The sequence below is a fragment of the Euprymna scolopes genome, chromosome 16 (assembly GCF_053919585.1).
Source record: "Euprymna scolopes isolate OS-2025 chromosome 16, ASM5391958v1, whole genome shotgun sequence".
Classification (NCBI taxonomy): Eukaryota; Metazoa; Mollusca; class Cephalopoda; order Sepiida; family Sepiolidae; genus Euprymna; species Euprymna scolopes.
Window position 1 is genome coordinate 86,275,512 of NC_136497.1, and position 20,284 is coordinate 86,295,795.

Genomic DNA, 20,284 nt, shown 5'->3' on the forward strand with positions numbered 1-20,284 from the left:
GTCCAAAATGTTTTGAATTCTTCGGACATAAACGAAGTTCCTCGATCGGAATGAATAAATGAGGGGAGTCCGAATACGGAGAAAATATTTGTTAGGCACTGGATTGCGGTTTGCGAAGACCAATTGCGACAAGAGAAAGCAAAAGGAAATCGACTGTATTCATCGATTACAGTAAATATGTAACAGTATTCTGTTGAAGATACTGGCACAGGTCCTTTGTAGTCTATGGAGAGGCGCTGAAAGGAAGCATGAGAACGGATCACTGTATTATTAGTACAATCGAAGAATTGAGGTTTTATTTTGGCACAAGTCGTACATTCAGATGTCACGCGCCATACAATTGAATATGGCATATTTCGTGATCTTACAAAATGCCAAAAGCGTTGTACTCCAGAATGTATTAATGACTTGTGTAATAAGTTAAGTTCCTCCAAGGAAGAAGCAGCAGCACCACATACTCTCGATAATGCATCGGCAATGATGTTTTCACTTCCGGGACGGTGTTTTATGGCGTATGATAACAGGAGAATTTTCATTTTCCACCGTATAATTTTTATCATTTTTAATTTTTCCTCGGTTAGCACGTTTAAACATAAAAAATACGGCTTGCTCGTCTGTTACAATAATAAAATGCTTCCCAGCTAGGAGATCCCTCCATTTTCGGATGCACTCGACTATGGCATAAGCCTCTTTCTCGACTATGTGAAGTAATATTTCAGATGGGTTTAGCGATCGAGAAAAGAACGCTACAGGTCTCTCAACTTGTAGGAGAGTGCCTCTGATAGCCTTTTCTGAGGCATCGGTTTCAATAGTAAATGGCAATTCATCATCAATAATTTTTACAGACGATTCGGCAACGTCTTTCTTTTCAAAGTAATTGAGTTTTTCAAAGTAATTGAGTTTTTCCAAGGAATTGATAACTATAGGAGGCATGGGAAATTGTTTATTTTCGACCAATGGACGAATTTTGTATGAATACTTAGGTATCCATTTCGCGTAGTACGAAAACATTCCAAGACACCTTTTTAACGAATCTGAATTGGAAGGCATTTGTTAAAGAGGTTTCAAACGCTCAGGATTTGGTTGCATAGTCCCGTTACAAATTTGGTACCCAAGCAAACTGATGGAATGAAGTGATAACTTTCATTTTTCACGGTTTATTTCGAGGTTATATGTCGAGGCAGCCTTTAAAAAACATTCCAAATTAACATCATGTTACTCCTGCGTTTACCGCAAATAATAATATCATCTATATATGAAAAAGTTCCAGATAATTTGTTGTCTGAAATGAAAAAATTCATAAACGGTTGAAAAGCAGAAACCCCATTAGTGACACCCATGGGTATTCGTTTGAATTGGTACAAACGATTTCCAGCTTGAAAGGCCGTGTAGGGCCGATCTTCGGGGCAAATTTCGATCTGGTAGTACGCCAATTGTACTAAATATACGATATTGGGTCATTTGGTTCAGGAGCTCCTCAATCCGACGCAAAGGATATGCACCAAGTAAAGTGAAACAGTTAATAGTTTGGGAGAAATCAACTACCAATCGTTTCTTTTTATTAGGCGACAAAGTCACAGCAATCTGAGCACGATATGGTGAATAACTTGTTTCAATTACATCATCCTCAAGCAGTTGTAGAATTTCCTTTTCAGTGAATCGAGCATCCTCCGCACGATAATTCCGGCATTTAGTAGCAATAGGTTTGCAGTCAGGGGTTATGTTTCGAAACAATTTCACAGGGGCACAGCTGATCTTTTTAAGGACTTTTAGAATATCCTGAGGCCCACCAAAAGAATAGTGATACCCTGATGTAGTTTAAAAAAAGCACTCCGAGTATAATATCCATACAGGAATCAGGAAGCACTGTAAAGTCAATTTGTTTATACTCGCAGCCATTGAAGGAAATGTTCTCCGTGCAATATTCCGATAGTTTGAGAGAAACGGAGGATGATGCCATGGAAATTACAATACGAGCACTGATAAAGTTATCAGAACTGCCGGTGTCAATGAGGGCAGTTAATTTTTTTCCTTTTAATTCAACAATTTTAGTAATGGGATGACAAATATCACCACCTTTAGCATGGCCTACCATGATAGCAGAAGTAGAACGTGAAGGTGTCTGCATAGTAGAACGGCAAACATTGGAGAAATGAGCGAGTTTACCACAGTTTCGACATACCTTATCATGGGCAAGACAATGACGGCGATCATCCTTAAAGTGATGTCGCCCTCCTCAATTGTAACACTTGCCATGAGCAGGAGGGCAGCAGAAAATTGTACAGAGTCACACTCCATACGAGAACTAGTATAATCAGAAATTTTAGTAATAGTGGCCTCTTCGGCAGGATCAGTAGATACATTGTTAGTTCTAACAGAAGTATTAGTAGCAGCAGCAGCAGCGGCTGCTCTAATTCGAGAAGCGTATGATTCAGCATGAAAGTGAGCTTGTTCTAAAGCCCTAGCACATTGAGTAGCCTCTTTGAGAGTTAGCGTATTCGTTTCAAGTAGTCTAGCACGTATTACTGAGGACCGGAGACTACGTATAAATGCATCACGGACAGATTCGTCCCTGTAAGTAGGAGCAGTAACGTCTTTAAAGTAACAGTCAGCGGCAAGTCGATTCAAGACCTGAAGATATTGGTCGACAGGCTCGTTTTCTTATTGCAGACGCGTGGAAAGTAAATGTTTAGCATGAATAACGCCGTGAGACTTGTCGTAAACACCATTTCAACAGCATGTTCAAATCCTGAACAACCCTCGATAACGTCAGCAACGGTGGGACCGATATTTAAATACTGAACTTCGAGTTTATCAGGGTTTAACGAAGCAATAGTTGATAACCAGTAATTAATGGAGTAATTTTGCGATTAGGGGGTTGTACGTCATTTTATTTTTGATAACTTTTAAAGTAAATTTAGAATAGATTGGAAGTCTGAACGGATTATCAATGTGGATTCTTTCTTATTATAGGCAAGACTTAAAGCTAAGATTAGAGAATGTATTTCGGCACTGAAAATTGATGTTTCTTCTGGAAGGTTTGTTTGTTTTTTGGTTGATTTGTTAATTCTGCTGCACTGGCTGCGTTACTTTGTTTAGACCAATCTAGATGTGTATGCAGTTTGGATACTTTTCTTTGATTTTATAGAGATCATCATGGTAAGTTATTATATGAGTATGCTTCTTTTCATGTTTATTTAAACTTAGATCGATATTGGGGACTACGATTTTCCAGGGAGCGGTTTTGAGTAGGATGGTTTCATGGATTTGGGTTGTATGTCGATTTGCTTCTTTGGAGATCGGTTATATTCTGAGTTCAAAAGTTTTGATTGTATTTTCTTTTTAGTCGAAAAAGTGTTTACGAATTGGGTTTAAAATACTATTGTTTGTTGGGTTTATGGGGTTGGCTGTTAATTTTTTTTTATAGTACTTTAGACCACGGATTTGGTTTGTAAGCATTGGAGGGGCTTTATGCGCCCCTGCCTATAGGATTTCTCCAAGGGAAGTTTGAACTGCTCCAAATGCTTGTTTTAGTCCAGAGTAGCATATTTTGTTGAGGGTTTTGACTTTCTGATGGATTGATATATAAAGCTGCCATAGTCTTTTTTTAGATCTGATTAGTGCTCTCTATATTTTGAGTAGTGTGTTCTCGTCGGCTCCCCTATCTGTATGAGTGATGATTCGGAGGAGCTATAGTGCTTTAATGCATTTAGTTTTAATGTAATTGATGTGTGGAATGAAGTTTAATTTTGGGTCAGAAATGATTCCTAAGTGCTTGTGTTCATTTACGAATGGAACTTTTTCCCATTAAATCTGTAAGGTTGGGTCAGGGTGGGGTTTGCTTAATTTACAGATATGAAATCTTTTTGTTTCAGTTTTGGCAAATTTGAAACGATTTCTTGTTGCCCATTTATTAATTTTACAATGCTGTGTTGCTGTGTTGTAATTTTCTTTCGAATATTAGTGTTAATACATTTTGATCTGTAGCCAATTTAGCACTAATCTACGTATGAGCTATATGTATGAGAGGAAAGTTATTTTATATTATTGTTAATTTATATGTTAAAGAGAGCTGTTGATAATATGCTGCCCAGAGGAACTCATTGATTCTGCGGGTCTGAGAAAGAATGATCTATGCGAACATGAAAAGATCTGTATGCTGGGAAGTTTGTTTTTATGAATTCCGGCAGTCTTCCTCTTAGTTCAATGTTGTTGAGACCTTTTATGATACTTGGCGTGACTGGCCGATTGATCGGATCGGGTCTCTCCAACCACGCGTCTATCCAAAGTAAGAGGTGAATTGATGTATTTCAGTGCCTAGACTTCTATCCACCCAGGTTTAGGTTAGCTCAATCACCAGCATCACGTCCTACAACGTTACGAGTAGCAACCCACAGCTAACTTGTTGCCCTATTCAAGGATTTTACCCTCTGCAGGGGACAATCGGCTTATTCTGATGCCCTACAGGGTGTGAAAAAAGGTTTTTATACTTAAAGTTATTTACATCTTCCTACACTTATTCATTTACTGATTTTGTAGAGTGATGTAGAGACAAAGGAAAAGACTTGTAGTGAATTTGATGTTTCTATGCTGAGCCACACAGAATATGATCTGGTTATGTAAAAGGAAGGGTTTATAATATTATTGGTTGGTGTTTTCCAAGCCAGGAGCTAGTACGAAGGTGGGGTGGAAGAAAAAAGAGGGAAGGAGGGGGAGAGGAACTGTTGTTTTGTTTTCGGTTTTGCAGCACATAATATAGTTGTGAAAAGAATTAAAAAATAAAAAAATAAAAAAGTGGTAATGTAGGAACATTTGAGTCAGAAAGTGATCTTCAGACAGACTGATCTGGTTGCATCAATCAACAAAATAAGATGACAATGAAGAACATCGTATATAAAAGTGCCTCTGTTCACAGACTGCATACTCTTCATATCATCTCGATACTATGTATATATACTATGGGGGTCAAAGGAGTTTGCAAACCAATTTTTTTTCTCAATTTTATTATTAATTTTTCTTTATTTTTTTAGTTTTACCTCCTTTATTATTTGCTACGGAAGAAACAGAACAGAATTTAATTATTGTTAAACATTTGTTCTCTTTTCAGGCGAGCCAAAAATTTATGCAGGTAACTTAAATTTATTAATAATGGCTAAAAGGAAGATGTTGACAGATAGTGAGAAAGGGTGAAATTGTTAAATTACTTGCTGCGAAGAAGTCTACATTAGAAATTAAAAAAAAATCGAAGCGAGATCATCGAACTGTGAAACGATTCGTCATTGACGGAAAAGATGGAAGGAAAAAAGCACAAAAGAAGACTTTCCCACTAGATTTGAAAGAAATCAAGAGGAGTCTGCCAGAAAACCCACAAAGCTAATTTCGACCATGCAGGAGAGTTTGGCATCTCTAAAAGGACCCGAAATCGGATTTTGAAACAAATACCGAACCGGAGAACACCGAAAAAATGTCCTCCTTCGAGTGATATCAACTATCAGAAGCGACTAGCATGGGCCACTAAATATTCGAACACCAATTTTCAGAATGTTCTCTAGACTGACGAGGTTAGAACAACTCTCGACGGTCCGGGCGGTTGGACCAAGCGATGGCTTCTTAAAAGCAATAGCCGACGCTTGCGATTCAAACGTCAACAAGAAGAAGGGGGAGTGATGACTTGGGCTGGGATTATTGGTAGTGAGATTTTTTGCCCTTTTTCTGTCCCTCAAGGTGTCAAAATTAATTCTGTCAACTACAGCAAGTTTTTGGAACAGAATTTATTGCCCTGGTTGAAATCACAAAATGATGCTGTCAACCAGAATCTCATTATTCAACAAGACAATGCCCCAAGCCATGCTTCTTGGTTAACAAAAGCTTGGCTTTCAACCCAGGGGATCTCTGGTGAACGTCTGATGAATTGGCCACCTGAGAGCCCGAATTTGAATCTGATAGAAGACCTCTGGTCGATTCTGAAGAGGAAGATTTACGAATATGGGTATCAATTTTAAAGTAAAAAGACCTTTGAGAGAGGATTAAGGAGGTATCCTCTGAAATCAACAAGTGCTTAAATTAACATCCTCTGTTTGCAGGATGCTGATGAATTTGATTAAGAATGGTGGAAAGCGCATAAATGGTTAAATTGTTTTAAAAATTTGTATTGTTTTGTTAATTGTTATTTGAGCAATAACTGTGGTTTTCTTGTAATATGTTATCAATATATGGTACTATTATCATAATAACACCATGCTTCAAATTAAATTATGTTTAAAAATGTTTTTTATTTTGAAATAAATGAATCTTACAAACACTTATGGTCCATATTTCGTCCTGAAATCTTTTTCAAATCCATATTTTTCCCCAGAATATGATTATTTGGTTTCAGTTTTTAGGAATTTATTTTATATATTTGCATATCGAACAATGAATAACATAGCTATTATATTGGAAATTAAATTGGAAGCATAAATTGATCAGTATATACGTTTTGCAAACACTTTTGACCCTCACACTATGCTGATCTTTTGTTTGATATGTTTTATAAAATAAGCCTATAAATAAGAAACCTATTAATATATGCCCAATAATTATCAATTATTATCCCGTTGTTGTACCACTAACAACATGTAATTTTTCATTAAACTAGAAATAGGTGAAATGCATAGGAAATATGTTTCTATTAACAAATACTGTAAAATAACGACTGTCGCAATCAAAAGTTAATCACATTTTAGATTCTATGAACATAATATTTTTGCAAACAATAGTTTTGTCATATCTAAGTTCATCTAAACAATTTAAAGCAACTATTGCTACGTCGTGTAAAACGAAAAATGAGATAGAAAGCAAAATAAATTATTTTTAAGACTTTTGTTGGAAGCAAAGATTGGAGCTCAGACGAGCACTTCTCATGAAAATAACGGTAAGTGGTGACTTTCTTGTAAAGAAAAAGCAAACAAATTTTTCCTCCAATTTATGTTTTATGCTTTCTTCAAGTCAAGCATCTATCAGTGAAATGGTTAATGAATTTTCTAAATTCAATTTCAAATTATTTTGAGTGGACGTGCGATTTTAACAGAATACATTGGAGTATCAATTTTCAATACTTATTGCTACTGTGCTCAATCCGTTAGTAGAACAATGTAGTAAGTCCTGAAAATATATGACAATTACGGTGCACAGAATCATCCGTGTTATTCCCGTATGGAATCGCCAGGTTAGAATAAATAGGTTTCATTTTTATACTGTTTAAGATGTGCCATCACACGCACACATTCTCATTTATATATATATATATATATATATATATATATATATATATATATATATATATATATAAATGAGAATGTGTGCGTGTGATGGCACATCTTTTATATATTATATATTATATATTTTATATATATATATATATATATATATATATAGATGTTTTTATTTTAGCTTGAACTAATTTTTATTATTTTTCTAATTCCATTTTCTTCAATTTCAGATCGTTTTATTTTTATTTTTATCTATTTATATGTGTATTTCCGTATCCCTTATTTTCTGTTTCTATCTTCTCTCATTATTCCACTTTCTCTTCTATCTACCCTATTTTTTTCCTTTCTTTTATTATTACCGTAATGATTTCAATCATTTTATTTAAGAAGGTCGAAATATAACTTCAGTCCATATACAAAGAAATGGCAAAAAGTCTATATTCCAAATTTCAAGATGTTAACATTACTGTTTATTTCTTTCAGCATATTAAATGTTCAATTCTTGACAGCGTCTGTTTCGTAGCGCAGAAACATCATTTATGTCAATTTTTGAATATTTTCCGCCGTGATTCATCATAATAATCAAGTCCCAAGTTGACTTTAAAAGAATATCGGCATGATTACATAAATCCTACAAAATCGGAAGAGCAGTTGCAATTGCGTTATATGATATTTACGCTATTTTTAACCAGTTTATATGAAGAGCATAATACTGTTTAGAAAGTAGAAATGTTTCTTATATAAAAGTTTCGCATAGTCTTTGTGGTTTCTTTTTATCTTAAATGATTGCAATCTACACGCACACATAAGCTAATTATTATGATTCCATTTAATAAAATGTCTGTCCTTATCTGTAAATATAAATTTGCTCACGTTTCGAATTCGTACCGGTTGCACAACACATACTTTGAAGATCCGAGAAAATATCAACTAATGAAAATAACACTAGTTGACACAGACATAAACCTGGCCGGAAAAAAGGAAATACGATTGAATATTAGAACTAAAATATTTGTATAATGATTCAAAAACAACCTGCAAAAGTTATAATATCCAATAAGGTAAGTTCAGACAGAAAAACTCCGCCGCTAAATAAAAACTCTATTGACAGCGGAGGCGAAATGACATAATTGACGTTTGCAGGTGGTTCCGTGGGTGACACAAATTGTTATATAGATTAACCGGAAAATAAGTTCGATATTCAAATCGCGGTCTGGTTTAAGAAAGCCATTCCGTCAATTCGTATGTGTTAATAATGCATACTTGCGTTACCCGTCCACTCCTACTGACAGTAAATATTATATTCTTTATACTCCAGTTTTATTGCCATTCTTTTAAACAAGGCAGAAATACAGCTTATGCATATATATCGTTTGCATTACACCTATAAAGCAACACGTATACGCATACACGTAGATACACAAACACACAGATATGTATGTATGTGTGTGTCTATGTATATTGAATTGCAAAATTGTAAGTACGCTCTGATGTCGTGTTTCCCAAGCACTTATCGAGGATCGAACTATATTGAATTGAAACCGTCAGTAAAATCACAAGTACTTGACATCGATGTTAACATAATCTTTTTCACTTTCCATCTCTCTCATGCCGTCTCTCCTTCTCTATATTTTTCGCACTCATGATATGTCAATGATGATAGCTCTATTTTAAACGGCTTTAGATGCGCCTCAAGTGATCGATCTCTATCTCTTCTTTTACCAGGTGCTTGGCACTGGATACTTTCATCGATGATGTCGCCACCAGCACCAGTTCTTGCATTGAAAAAACTTGTACGCATTTGACTAATACTCACTCTTCAATATAGATATGGATATCTCATTTATAAAATTCACTATGTTTGTCTATCTGTCTGTCTGTCTGTCTCAATATTTTTCAAACTCTACCTCTTCCGAAACTAAGCGTTACAGAGCGACGCTAGGGGGCCTCAAATAATCGGATTTTTTAAGGGTCGTTCCTTTATGGACCGTTCTTTTATGAACCCTTCGTTTTAGCCGGTCAAATAGTATTTATAATTGGCAAACCTGTGTCAAAATTGGAAAAGAAATCGTTATGTATTTTGTTCATTCATATTAGTTTATTTTTAATCAGTTCATATGCGGTTCACGCTGATACAGTGGTAACGTCACCAGCTGTGAATGCTACAGGTTTGCTTCCAGTTTCAATTCTAGCTGATGGCTAGCTTTTTATTTACTTTTGAAATCACGATTCTATAATAATGTATGCGAAATCTGGACAAATTAAGATATATTGAAGCGTATTTTACAACCGGGTAAACCCTGCCACCCCCGTTAGTATATATATATATATATATATATATATATATATATATATATATATATATATATATATATATATATATATATATATTCTGTAAATAAGACAGAGAATCAGCAAGACATCAGAGGATTTGGAAGATTACAAGATAGAGTTTGGTCTGATACTGATGTAACTCTGACAAAATGCCAGTTTATCAAACATTCGTATTACCATCCCCACTCTGATACATAGGCATTGTACCGGTCACATATGCAACAGTCCGAGATGTTTCATCAACACTGCCTTAGACACACTATCGGTTGAAAGTGGGACAGTTTCGTCCCTGATACACGTGTCTTAAATAAGGTCAAACCACCAGTATTGCTGCCATTGTTATTAAAAACAGATACATTATGCGGGCCATCTTCTCCGGCTTGATGACTATCAACTCCCCAAACAGTTGTTTTATGGTAAACCTTTTCTTGTCAAATGACCCCAGCACAAGATCAAAGAACGTTTTCATGATAGCATCAAGGAGATTTTGGTGAACGTTCATGGTCCTATTAACAAGTAGGAGTCACTAGTGTTTGATCGCAAGAAGTGGAGGGCGATTTGATGCGGCCAAATTAGACCGAGCGAAGCTCAAGAGAGCATGTAGGAAACACCAAACCTTGCAACCAAATCATGGAGATCTCTGGATCTGTGAGGTGTGTGATCGGGCTCTGTTGTCCAATGTAAATCACATAAAAGCGCGCGATGATACAGGCTCCGTTGTTGTTGGTTCTATCCAAACCAATGACCGTCATCGGTGTCATATCTGTTTGAGGGTGTGGAGTTGCTAGTAGGACTGAAGAGTCTTCTTCGGGCACATGGACGTTCAGTGACTGAGGAAGTGGCACTCGTCTGACAAAACGTCCCAATCATTATATATATATATATATATATATATATATATATGTGTGTGTGTGTGTGTGTGTGTGTGTGTGTGTGTATGCATATACATATGTATGTAAATATATATCTGTGTGCATACATGTATATGTCGTTACTCTTGTCTTTATCGTTGTTTACCAGTCATAAGACCCGATTACAGTCCCTATGACTGAAAGTTTGTATGCTTATATTGTCAGTCATGTTGATGAACCGTGCTAAATACGAAACAGATTCGTGCATACCTATTTCATATTCAAAAGATAAAAAAATCTCATGTATATATATATTTAAATATTTATAATATTTTTCAATTTTCTATGTATTCTAAATAAACTAGCAAATATAAGGATACCAAAAGTATATATATATATATATATATATATATATATAATTATTTTTTTTTTTACTATAATAATTAAATACCTACAGACACTAGTGTTTCATCCTTTCGGGATTCTTCAGTGCAGGGTGTCACGATTACTACCAGTCGAACGATTCGAACCCCGCGACACGAGACATCTCTGGCTCGATTAGCGGAGGCCGTATCCATTCGGCTACCATTAATCATGTGAAATAGCGTTGAATTTTAAACATTTTTAATTTAAATGTTCATTACGTCAGACAGACAGTGATCAAATCGTTATACGATGATCTACGCATAAGAGCTAAATTGACCGACTTTTTAATTCAACAGAAAGTGCTCAACGATAAGAAACGTAACAAAAATGTGAGTGATAATATGTATAGTGGATCCGTCTGAACCATATAAATACAGTAGATTTGTAAAAAATAAAACATAAATACGTTCTTTTTTTTGAAGACAATTACGAATGACACAGTATAGAAAAAAATCTTGATAAAATGAATAGGTCAGCCTAATTAATCTGGAACCAAAAAACTGGATCCGTAGACAGGAACATTTTTTTGTTCTTTTTAAGCGAGGTTGTGTTTAATCAACACTGCTGAGGAACACTGATTTAATATAATGTTTTGTTTTTAAATCACCGAATCAATAGAAAACAATAAATAATCTTGAGAATTTATGACACTTGTTTAGTTCGAAAAAGTAAGTTGAAGCAAATCTTAGATAAAAAAAAACATAAAACGGGAGACCAGTCCCCGCATTAAGCTGGTCTGCAGTTTTACTTGTTTCTGGCTATCTTGCTCTTGCTTGTTGCTGGATGTCAACATTTTGAACAGAGAGAGAGAGAGAGAGAGAAATTTAGCTGTCATACAAAGCTAAAACTGTGAAACATCATCTGTGTCTAGATACTCCCTCAGCCATGGAAAAGTTGTAACGCGTGTAGGCCTGAAATGCTGGAAGCATGTAATAATTGATCTGCTATCATTATATGTATATATGTATGTATAGGTGTATGTATGTTCATGTACAGGTGTATGTGTATGTGTGCATATCTATGTCTATATGTATGTATATGTGTATATGTATGTGTATATGTATGTGTGCGTATATATACGTATTTATATTGTTTGTATGCATGTGTATATATGCACGTGTGTTTATGTGCATATATGAATGTGTGCGTATGTGTATATATGCATGTGTGTATATATGTATATGTATGCATGTATATGTGTATGTATGTATGCATGTGCATGTTTGTGTATGAGTGCATATACATGTATGTGTATGTATATATAGGTAAGTGTATGTATATATATGTGCATATGTGTATGTATGTGTATATGTATGTATATGGGTGTGTGTATTTATATGTATGTACATGTGTCTGTATGCGTGTGTATATATATGTATGTGTATTATGCATTGTGTATGTATATGTGTGTATGTTTACAGATATGTATGTGTGTATGTGTATATATGTATATTTGCATTTATATATATATATATATGTATGCCATTGACCGTCTTGTGTATGTTTATGTATGCATATGTATGTGTATTATCTATTGTGTATTATGCATATATGTGTGTTATATGTATGTGTGTATGTATGTGTATATATGTATGTATGTGTGCATGTATATATATATGTATGCATACTAATGACCGTCTTCAGTGTCATGTCTGTTTGAGCGTGTGAATTTTGCCGGCAGGACTAAAGTCATTTTCGGCTTCACGAGTTTCAGTGCCTGAGGGAGTGGCACTCGTCTGACAAGACGTTGCAATCATCATATACATATTATAAATTATACATATAATATACATATATATAATATATATAATATATATTATATATAATATATATAATATATATATATTTATAAATACATACGAGGCGGAGACATAATCATTACTATCGTTTAAAAAATCAAAACAAAAACCACTTAAACAGATGAAGGATAAAAACGAAACAGTAAATTGTCTATGACAACATAGCACAGTGGATTAGAGCGCTGGACTGAAATACATAAGGTTCAAGGTTCGAATCCTACCAACAGTCAAGCTACACACAGGAGGAGTAGGACTCCGTAACATGCGTGTCCGTAGATTACTGTTTTTAAAAATAATAAATATATATATATATATATATATATATATATATATATATATATATATATATATATATGTATAATTACCTTGCATGTTGTGTGGGGACGGTCCTTACTAAACTCCATTGCAGACAGACAGACAAGGTCACTTTTATGTATTAATAGAGATATCGATGAATCAATATCAGCTTAAAGTTTTCCATTTAAAGTCATCTAGAGCGGTCGATACCTTTACATACAGAGATTAACATCACTTCAATACATTGAGAATTTTCCATAGGCCATTACATGATCTTAACAGGGATCTTATAATTGCTATGCTCATCCTAACAATAAAATAAAGTAGATGCACCTGTGTTCAGACATAATAGCTTAAAAAACCTTCATCTGCTAATGTGTTCCACCATCAAATAGGTTTTGGGAATATTTTGTATTGGCTACGATATTATAACCGCCTATCCGCATTTCCATAAATTATACATCAATTCTGTTTTCTAACAATATGTATTATATATTTATAATTATTTTTTAGCTTACCAGATCTTCCCAAATAAACCTTTCGAAATCTAAGTAGTTGTTATGTTCCACATTTCTTATTACTGCCCAATGCTGAGCCTTTTTTTTTTGATAGAATGGAGTTTATGTTAAACCACCTAAATTATTTAATTCTGTCTTTAATACTGCCTACATTAGTCATATGTTGGCTACTCCTATCATAGGTTGACTACTCATGTCTCGCATTGAAATTATTAATGAAATCGAAAACGGCTAATTGAATAGTATATAAAAGCCGACGGATTTGCGTGAAGCATTTTTAATATATGTTGCGCAAATCCATAACAAAGCAGACTTTTCTAGGATTCAGTTAATAAGGTATGCCCTTTTAAATCTAAATAACGATGGATAAATTTCGTAGATTTCCAGGACACCATTCGGCTATGTTCAGCAGCTTTTGCTAAGACGTGTTCTAATGATCTATTTTAGCGGAATATGCATAAAAGTACAGATGGTTGCAGGCATTCATATCTGGCGAAATCTATTTTGAAAAGTACATTCTTGACGTTCAGATTATTCTCAGTTACAATGCATGAAAGGTTCTTCGGGAATATTCTGTATTAGATACGGTATTAGAACAAGTTATATATATATATATATATATATATATATATATATATATATATATATATATATATATATATATATATTTGTTTTTTATTACTTTATATAATTTTTTTTATTACATTTTCACCCCAAACAAGGCATATTGCCACTTTGATGTAGGGGGCTACTATCAGGGACACAATCTTCAGGGGTACTATGTGGGAAGTTGGGCAGCAAGATATCGGTTCACGTTAAACTTGAACTTCTGCATGTCATTTTAAAAGTATTTTCAAACAAACAAAAACACAATATATGGGTTCTTCAAACAAAAATTGTCTCAGACTAGAATTATTTCTTTTAAAAAGGAATAAAAACAATTTATTCGGGAATATTATGAACGGACTATGTTGTTAAAATAATGATTTAATAATAAAGTATTTTAATTATAACGAATTTAATAAATACTGCCTCAGTCTAGAAAGATTTTTCATGCGAAATATAACAGCAAATAAATATTTGTTATTGTGGAAGGTTGGCTACTCTTGTCTCGCATTGAAATTATTGATGAAATCAAAACGTCTGATTGAATCTTTTATTATATCTATAACAGTGAACGCGTCTGTGTGTCTGTGTACATATTCCTTCGCAATAACTCGAAATTTGATATACACTGTACTGAGATTTGGGAAAATCGATTTGATCGGTTTTCGGCAAGAAATCTGGCTATTAAGTTGGTATAAGTTCAACGATTTGACCTTTGAGAACTCTACCAAAGCCGGGCACCCATGCTAGTATATATATAAAAGTGAACGTGTGTGTGTGTGTGTGTGTGTGTGTCTGTCTGTCTGTCTGTGTGTCTGTGTACATTTTCCTTCCCAATGAATCTGCCAATATTCAGTCTACAGGCTCGAAATTTGATATACGGGGTACTGAGATTTGGGAAAATCTATGTGATCAAGTTTCGGCCAAAAATTTGACTGCTAAGGGGTCGAAGTTAAACGATTCAACTTTTGAGAACTGTAGAAAATGTGTAAGGAAAGTCCTTTAAAATTACTTCGCCCTCTGTAGATGTATAAGGAAAATCCTTTAAAAGTACTGCGCCCTCTGTAGATGTATAATGTTGCAGCAACGTAAAGCAATTCAATAACCAGTAAACACCGGTTCTGCACGGAATCCAACTAGCAAGATACCTAGACGGACGCGAACGGTTACTCAGAACGGACCCAACAATCGGTTACTCAGAACGGCCCCAACAACGGTAAGATATGCTCACACCCACACGGCACGAGAAGCAACAGCAACACGATTCCCGACCAAGTCAATCATCGCCCTCCCAACGTCTTTCAACCACCCGCTTTTATGGCCGTTGCAGGCCGGCTAAATTTGCATATTGCGAGAGTTCATGTGACTTTGCGAGATATCATCCTTTACAAAAGACGGCGGCCGCCATCTTGATCTTTCTTTCTCTATTTTCGGTCGGCGACGCCGAGCCGGCCCCGAGGTAAGTCTTTCCTTTTCGTCCGTCTCTCTTACGCACCCACACAACACACAAACACGCAGGCGCTTGTCTCCTGGATGTACATTACAAGAACTCTATCAAAATCCTCCGCCAATTTTGGGTCTAAACACTTGACATTTTAGATATAGATTCCTTGGACATGGATCTAACTTTATTTGAGCCCCAAACAATAAATTTCAAGGGGTCATAATAGGGGTCAAAGTAAAAAAATTGACCGTTTTTGTTTTTTTTTGTTTTCATTTTTTACAAAGTATACACCTTCAAATACCCGGGCAACGCCGGGCTGAAATGCTAGTAGTATATAAAAGCCGATGGATTTGCGTGAAACATGTTTAATATATGTTAAGCAAATCTATAACACAGCAGATTTTTCTAGGTCTCAGTTAATAAGGTATACCCGTGCATTGTTATTTACTTCATATATAATATTAATATGGTTCTTATTACTGCTCTTCTTCTTATGAATATTTGATACGTGCTTGTTACCGAAACTAGGTCATATTTCTCGAAGTTTGCTCTAAATAGGCAGAAAGAAAGAATCACGTGACTAACATCGCGCTTTTGAAGCTAGGCTTGATATATTTTAACTTGTGTGTTTCTTTGGATTAAATTACACTAAAAAATCACCATCGAAGTCTACTCGGAACAAAAAAAAATGTGCTTGATCTAAGAATTTGTTTACGATTGCATTCCAGATAGCGAATAAGGGAGAGAGAGAGAGAGAGAGAGAGAGAGAGAGAGAGAGAGAGAGAGAATTAGAGAGACAGAAAGACAGACAGAGAGACAACAGACAGAAATAAATTATAATGATGACGTTGATGACGATGATGATTAAAATTGCATTCCAGAATGAGGGAGAGAGAAGAGGAGAGAGACAGACAGACAGAGAGACTGACAGACAGACAGGCAGACATGATGATGATGATGATGATGATGATGATGGACTGACACACACTTGCATCCAGGGTGCGACAAATTCGAATTCAGTTTACTCCAGAGAAATAGGTTCACTCGAGAAGTCGGTAACCTTCAAGTGGTCCCTCCAGCAAATATCGGATGTCTTTCTAGAAAGGATTCTAAAAATATATCGGAGAAACCAATGCCAACAATAGAACTATTTGATTTATTATGGATTCCGTGTGGATAAATCGACAGTCGTGTTTCACATCTATTCGTTTTTGTTCGATACAAAAGGAGGCGAATCATGATGTGCAATGATTTATATATCATATTGCGAATTGACATTGCATTATAAACTCACATCGATACTAAGCAGCGTTTGTAAGTCACATAGAACCAATATGCTCGTAAGTAAATTTTGTGTGCTGCACGATTTTTCAACGACTTTAAATTAGAAAACAACTAAATTCATGAGAGTACCTAAATACCCAATCGTGTTATGATATTAATAACAAAGCAAACCGCCAAAAAATATCGTTAAAGAAAGGAGAAGAAGAAGACGAGAATATGAGAGAAAGATAAAGGAAGAGAAAGAATGGTGCATACGCAATGAAGTAGAGAAATAAAAAACAGAATGGATTAATGGAATAAGAGAATTAAAGGGTGAAAGAAGGAATGATAAAGAAAAAAGCAAAACAAAATGGATTAATGGAATTAGAGAATAAAAGGGTGAAAGAAGGAATGATAAAGACAAAAACAAAATGGATTAATGGAATAAGAGAATAAAGGTGAAAGAAGGAGTATAAAGAAAAAAAAACAGAATGGATTAATGGAATAAGAGAATAAAAGGGCGAAAGAAGGAATGATAAAGAAAAAAATATGATGTCTGGAAAAGTGAAGGTAGTTACAAAAAAAAAAGGAAGCTAACAATCGGATCGTATTAATGAATTAAAATATGACAGCAGAGAATCAGGTTTCTTTTTTTTTGTTGTTAAAGGTAGCCGAGTACATTCGATTGTTTATTGTGTCGCTAAAATAATCATGACATGTCAATTGAGGAGAAAAAGAAACAAGTCCAAAAAAAAAAAAAATAGACGAAGGAGCAGAAAACATCACGGTAAGAACACTCTAAAAATATATAAGATTATTTTATATATAAAAATATTAAACAGTTAAACATGTGCTCGTAAAAAAAAATAATTATTAATAACAATGGTCGGAATAAACAATTACAACAACAACAACAATAAAAAAAAACTATAATAATGTTATTACTTAACTCGTTCGTTATGCGCCACATTCTGAAATTGTGCCGACGTGATGTGGTTTATATAAGCATGCAATTGCGCATGCGTTCAGTTTAATAAACGATTTCAATGATATCAGATTTCTGAAATTTTTTTAGATGAGGATTGATTATTCATATTATTTGAATTCATCGGACTACTGTTTTCACCGTGAGTGCCATTTTCACAACGTTTCGGTCGATGTAACCTCCGTACTTCGGCAAGTGCATCTTGTCCATTGAACTCAAAAATTTGGACAGGATTTGGAAACGAAACCCTTTATTTACTTCAGGGAAGTAACATGATCTTCTTCCGTCAGCCACGACTATATAGAAGTCCTAAGTAATATATATATATATATATATATATATATATATATATATATATATATATATATATATATATATATATATATATATATAATTAGCAATTAGATTTTTGGGTCGCCGACACTGAGAACTGAATCCTCAATCTTCAGGAGAAGATCACTTTTAGAATTGAGTTTTTTTCGAGCACTCTAACCACTACACCATGTGTCCTTGCGAAGTTTGACAAGATACACATAAAGAAGGTCGGATGTTACCTCGACCGAAACGTTGTGAAAATTACACTCTAGATAAAAAAGAGTAGTCTAATGAATCCAAATAATACGAATACTTCAATGATGAAAGAAAAAGTCAAACGATGAGATAAAATGCGGTGGTGCTCGCAATTGTTGGTGTTGCAAAAAGTAAGTAGGACGGGTCAAAACCTAATCAGATAGATAGCTATTTAGACCAACATAGTAATAAATTGAGATGTGACCCTGCCAGATTATTATCGGGATTTTTTCTGGGTTGTTGTACAAATGAATGGCGTTTAGCCTGTTCCCTTGGTGAAAATAAAGAGTCTATTATCATAGGGTGGATTGCAGAGCATGCAGACCTGATGCACCTCTATCTTAATATTGCTGATCATTGTTCGGCTGTTCAAACACAGACCAGCGCCTCATAAACAAACATTTTAAGACGAACTCAAGGATACTAACATGAGGTAGATACATAAGAATTCGAACTATAAGTTAATATTTTTGAGTATTAAAACGAAAAAAATCAGTATAAGTTGATATTGTAAAACATAGCTCTAAAGACTCCGAAATGATGAAAAGAAAAAAAAAAGAGAGAAAAAAACACCACTCAGAATTCATCTGTAATGGCAGGAAGTGTATTGAAATGCTGAAGAGGATTTTTTATCAATTTTCATATTTCAGAGGAAGCCAGCAGCTGTTACGAATGGGAACAGTTGATGCAAGTCTCACTCAAAGGAGCAGAGTTCATCAGAATCTGTGAAGATTTGTTGTTACTGAGACTTTTGTTCCCATAATCTGTTTTTATAAGTAAACGATCATTGATATTTCTCATGTAAAAATTGTTGGTGTAAGAAAAAAAGAGAGTAGTTGGTAAACATTGTTTTGCACCGATCTTGTACCTTATATCTGTATTCTGTTCTTTATTTGTAGGCAGAGTATATACACGCTTCGCACCATCCGTGGTATTCATTATTTTTTTTTAAAGGGAAATTAAAAAAAAACGACGTCGTCCCTGAACACAAAATATAGCAACATAAAGGAATCGTTAGGTAACAAACCCCCCCAAAACCCAAAAAACTATCAGTTTATCTAAAGTTAGCAAATATATAAAAAAAATCCAGATACTACTTTTTTATTATCATTTGATCGTATTAATAAATTAAAATATGACAGCAAAGAATCAGGGTTCTTTTTGTTGAAGGTAGCCAAGTACATTATTTATTTTGTCGATAAAATAATCGTGTCAATTGAAAAAAAAACAGCTTAAGAAAATGAACAACGTGGCAGACATAAACAAGGTAATAATACTTCAGAGCTAAATAAGATAAATTAATGTATATTAAACGCGTGAATCTGTAGAATTGATATGAAATACTTAAAGATAAACTAAAATGACCGAAAAATGAGCTGAAATGACTTAAATAAATAAAAAATGACTTAGAATGATTTTAATGAACTTAATGATGAATTGAATGACCTTAAGAATGACTTGAATGCTTAAAAAATAACTGGAATCCTTCAAAAACAACTTGAATTATCTGGAGAATGACTTGAATGGCTTTGAGACTGACTGGTTGTAAAGTGGGTGATCATTTTACATTAAATTAATACAGAAAAGTTATCCCTCACTTTATATCACAATAAGTACAGCATGTAGTAAGAACAGATACTACACTTTGATCTTGGCCAAAAGGACAAGAAAAGCTGTATTTATTTGCTCCCTCGCCGAGCAAATTAGGCACAAAGCCGATTTTTAATGTGAGGAGTGATGGGGAAATGGGGACCAACTCCCCGGGGAGTAGGGGAGCTGGATAGTGACAATTGGTATGAAGGGTTGCCCTTACATTGACCAAGGTCTTATATGTGGGGTCGCCCCCACATATGGTCTTTGCTTGCAGTATGTGCCGGACAGATGGTATTTATTTGCTCCCCCACCGAGCAAATTAGGCACAAGGCCGATTTTTAATGTGAG

The 20,284-nt window shown here is 34.7% G+C and overlaps 1 protein-coding gene and 1 pseudogene across 1 annotated transcript in view; one reads left to right on the forward strand and one right to left on the reverse strand.

Annotated features, from left to right (window-relative positions):
- The window catches only part of LOC145296195 (uncharacterized), a 92,627-nt gene extending 73,521 nt beyond the window's left edge, over positions 1-19,106 (forward strand). Inside the window, exon 2 of the mRNA XM_080142405.1 lies at positions 18,994-19,106. Within this exon, the coding sequence (XP_079998531.1) occupies positions 18,994-19,106 (113 nt within the window). The remainder of the gene's footprint in view (positions 1-18,993) is intronic.
- A 786-nt stretch (positions 19,107-19,892) lies between these two features.
- Positions 19,893-20,018, reverse strand: LOC145296524 (U2 spliceosomal RNA; annotated as a pseudogene).
- Between the last annotated feature and the right edge of the window lie 266 nt (positions 20,019-20,284).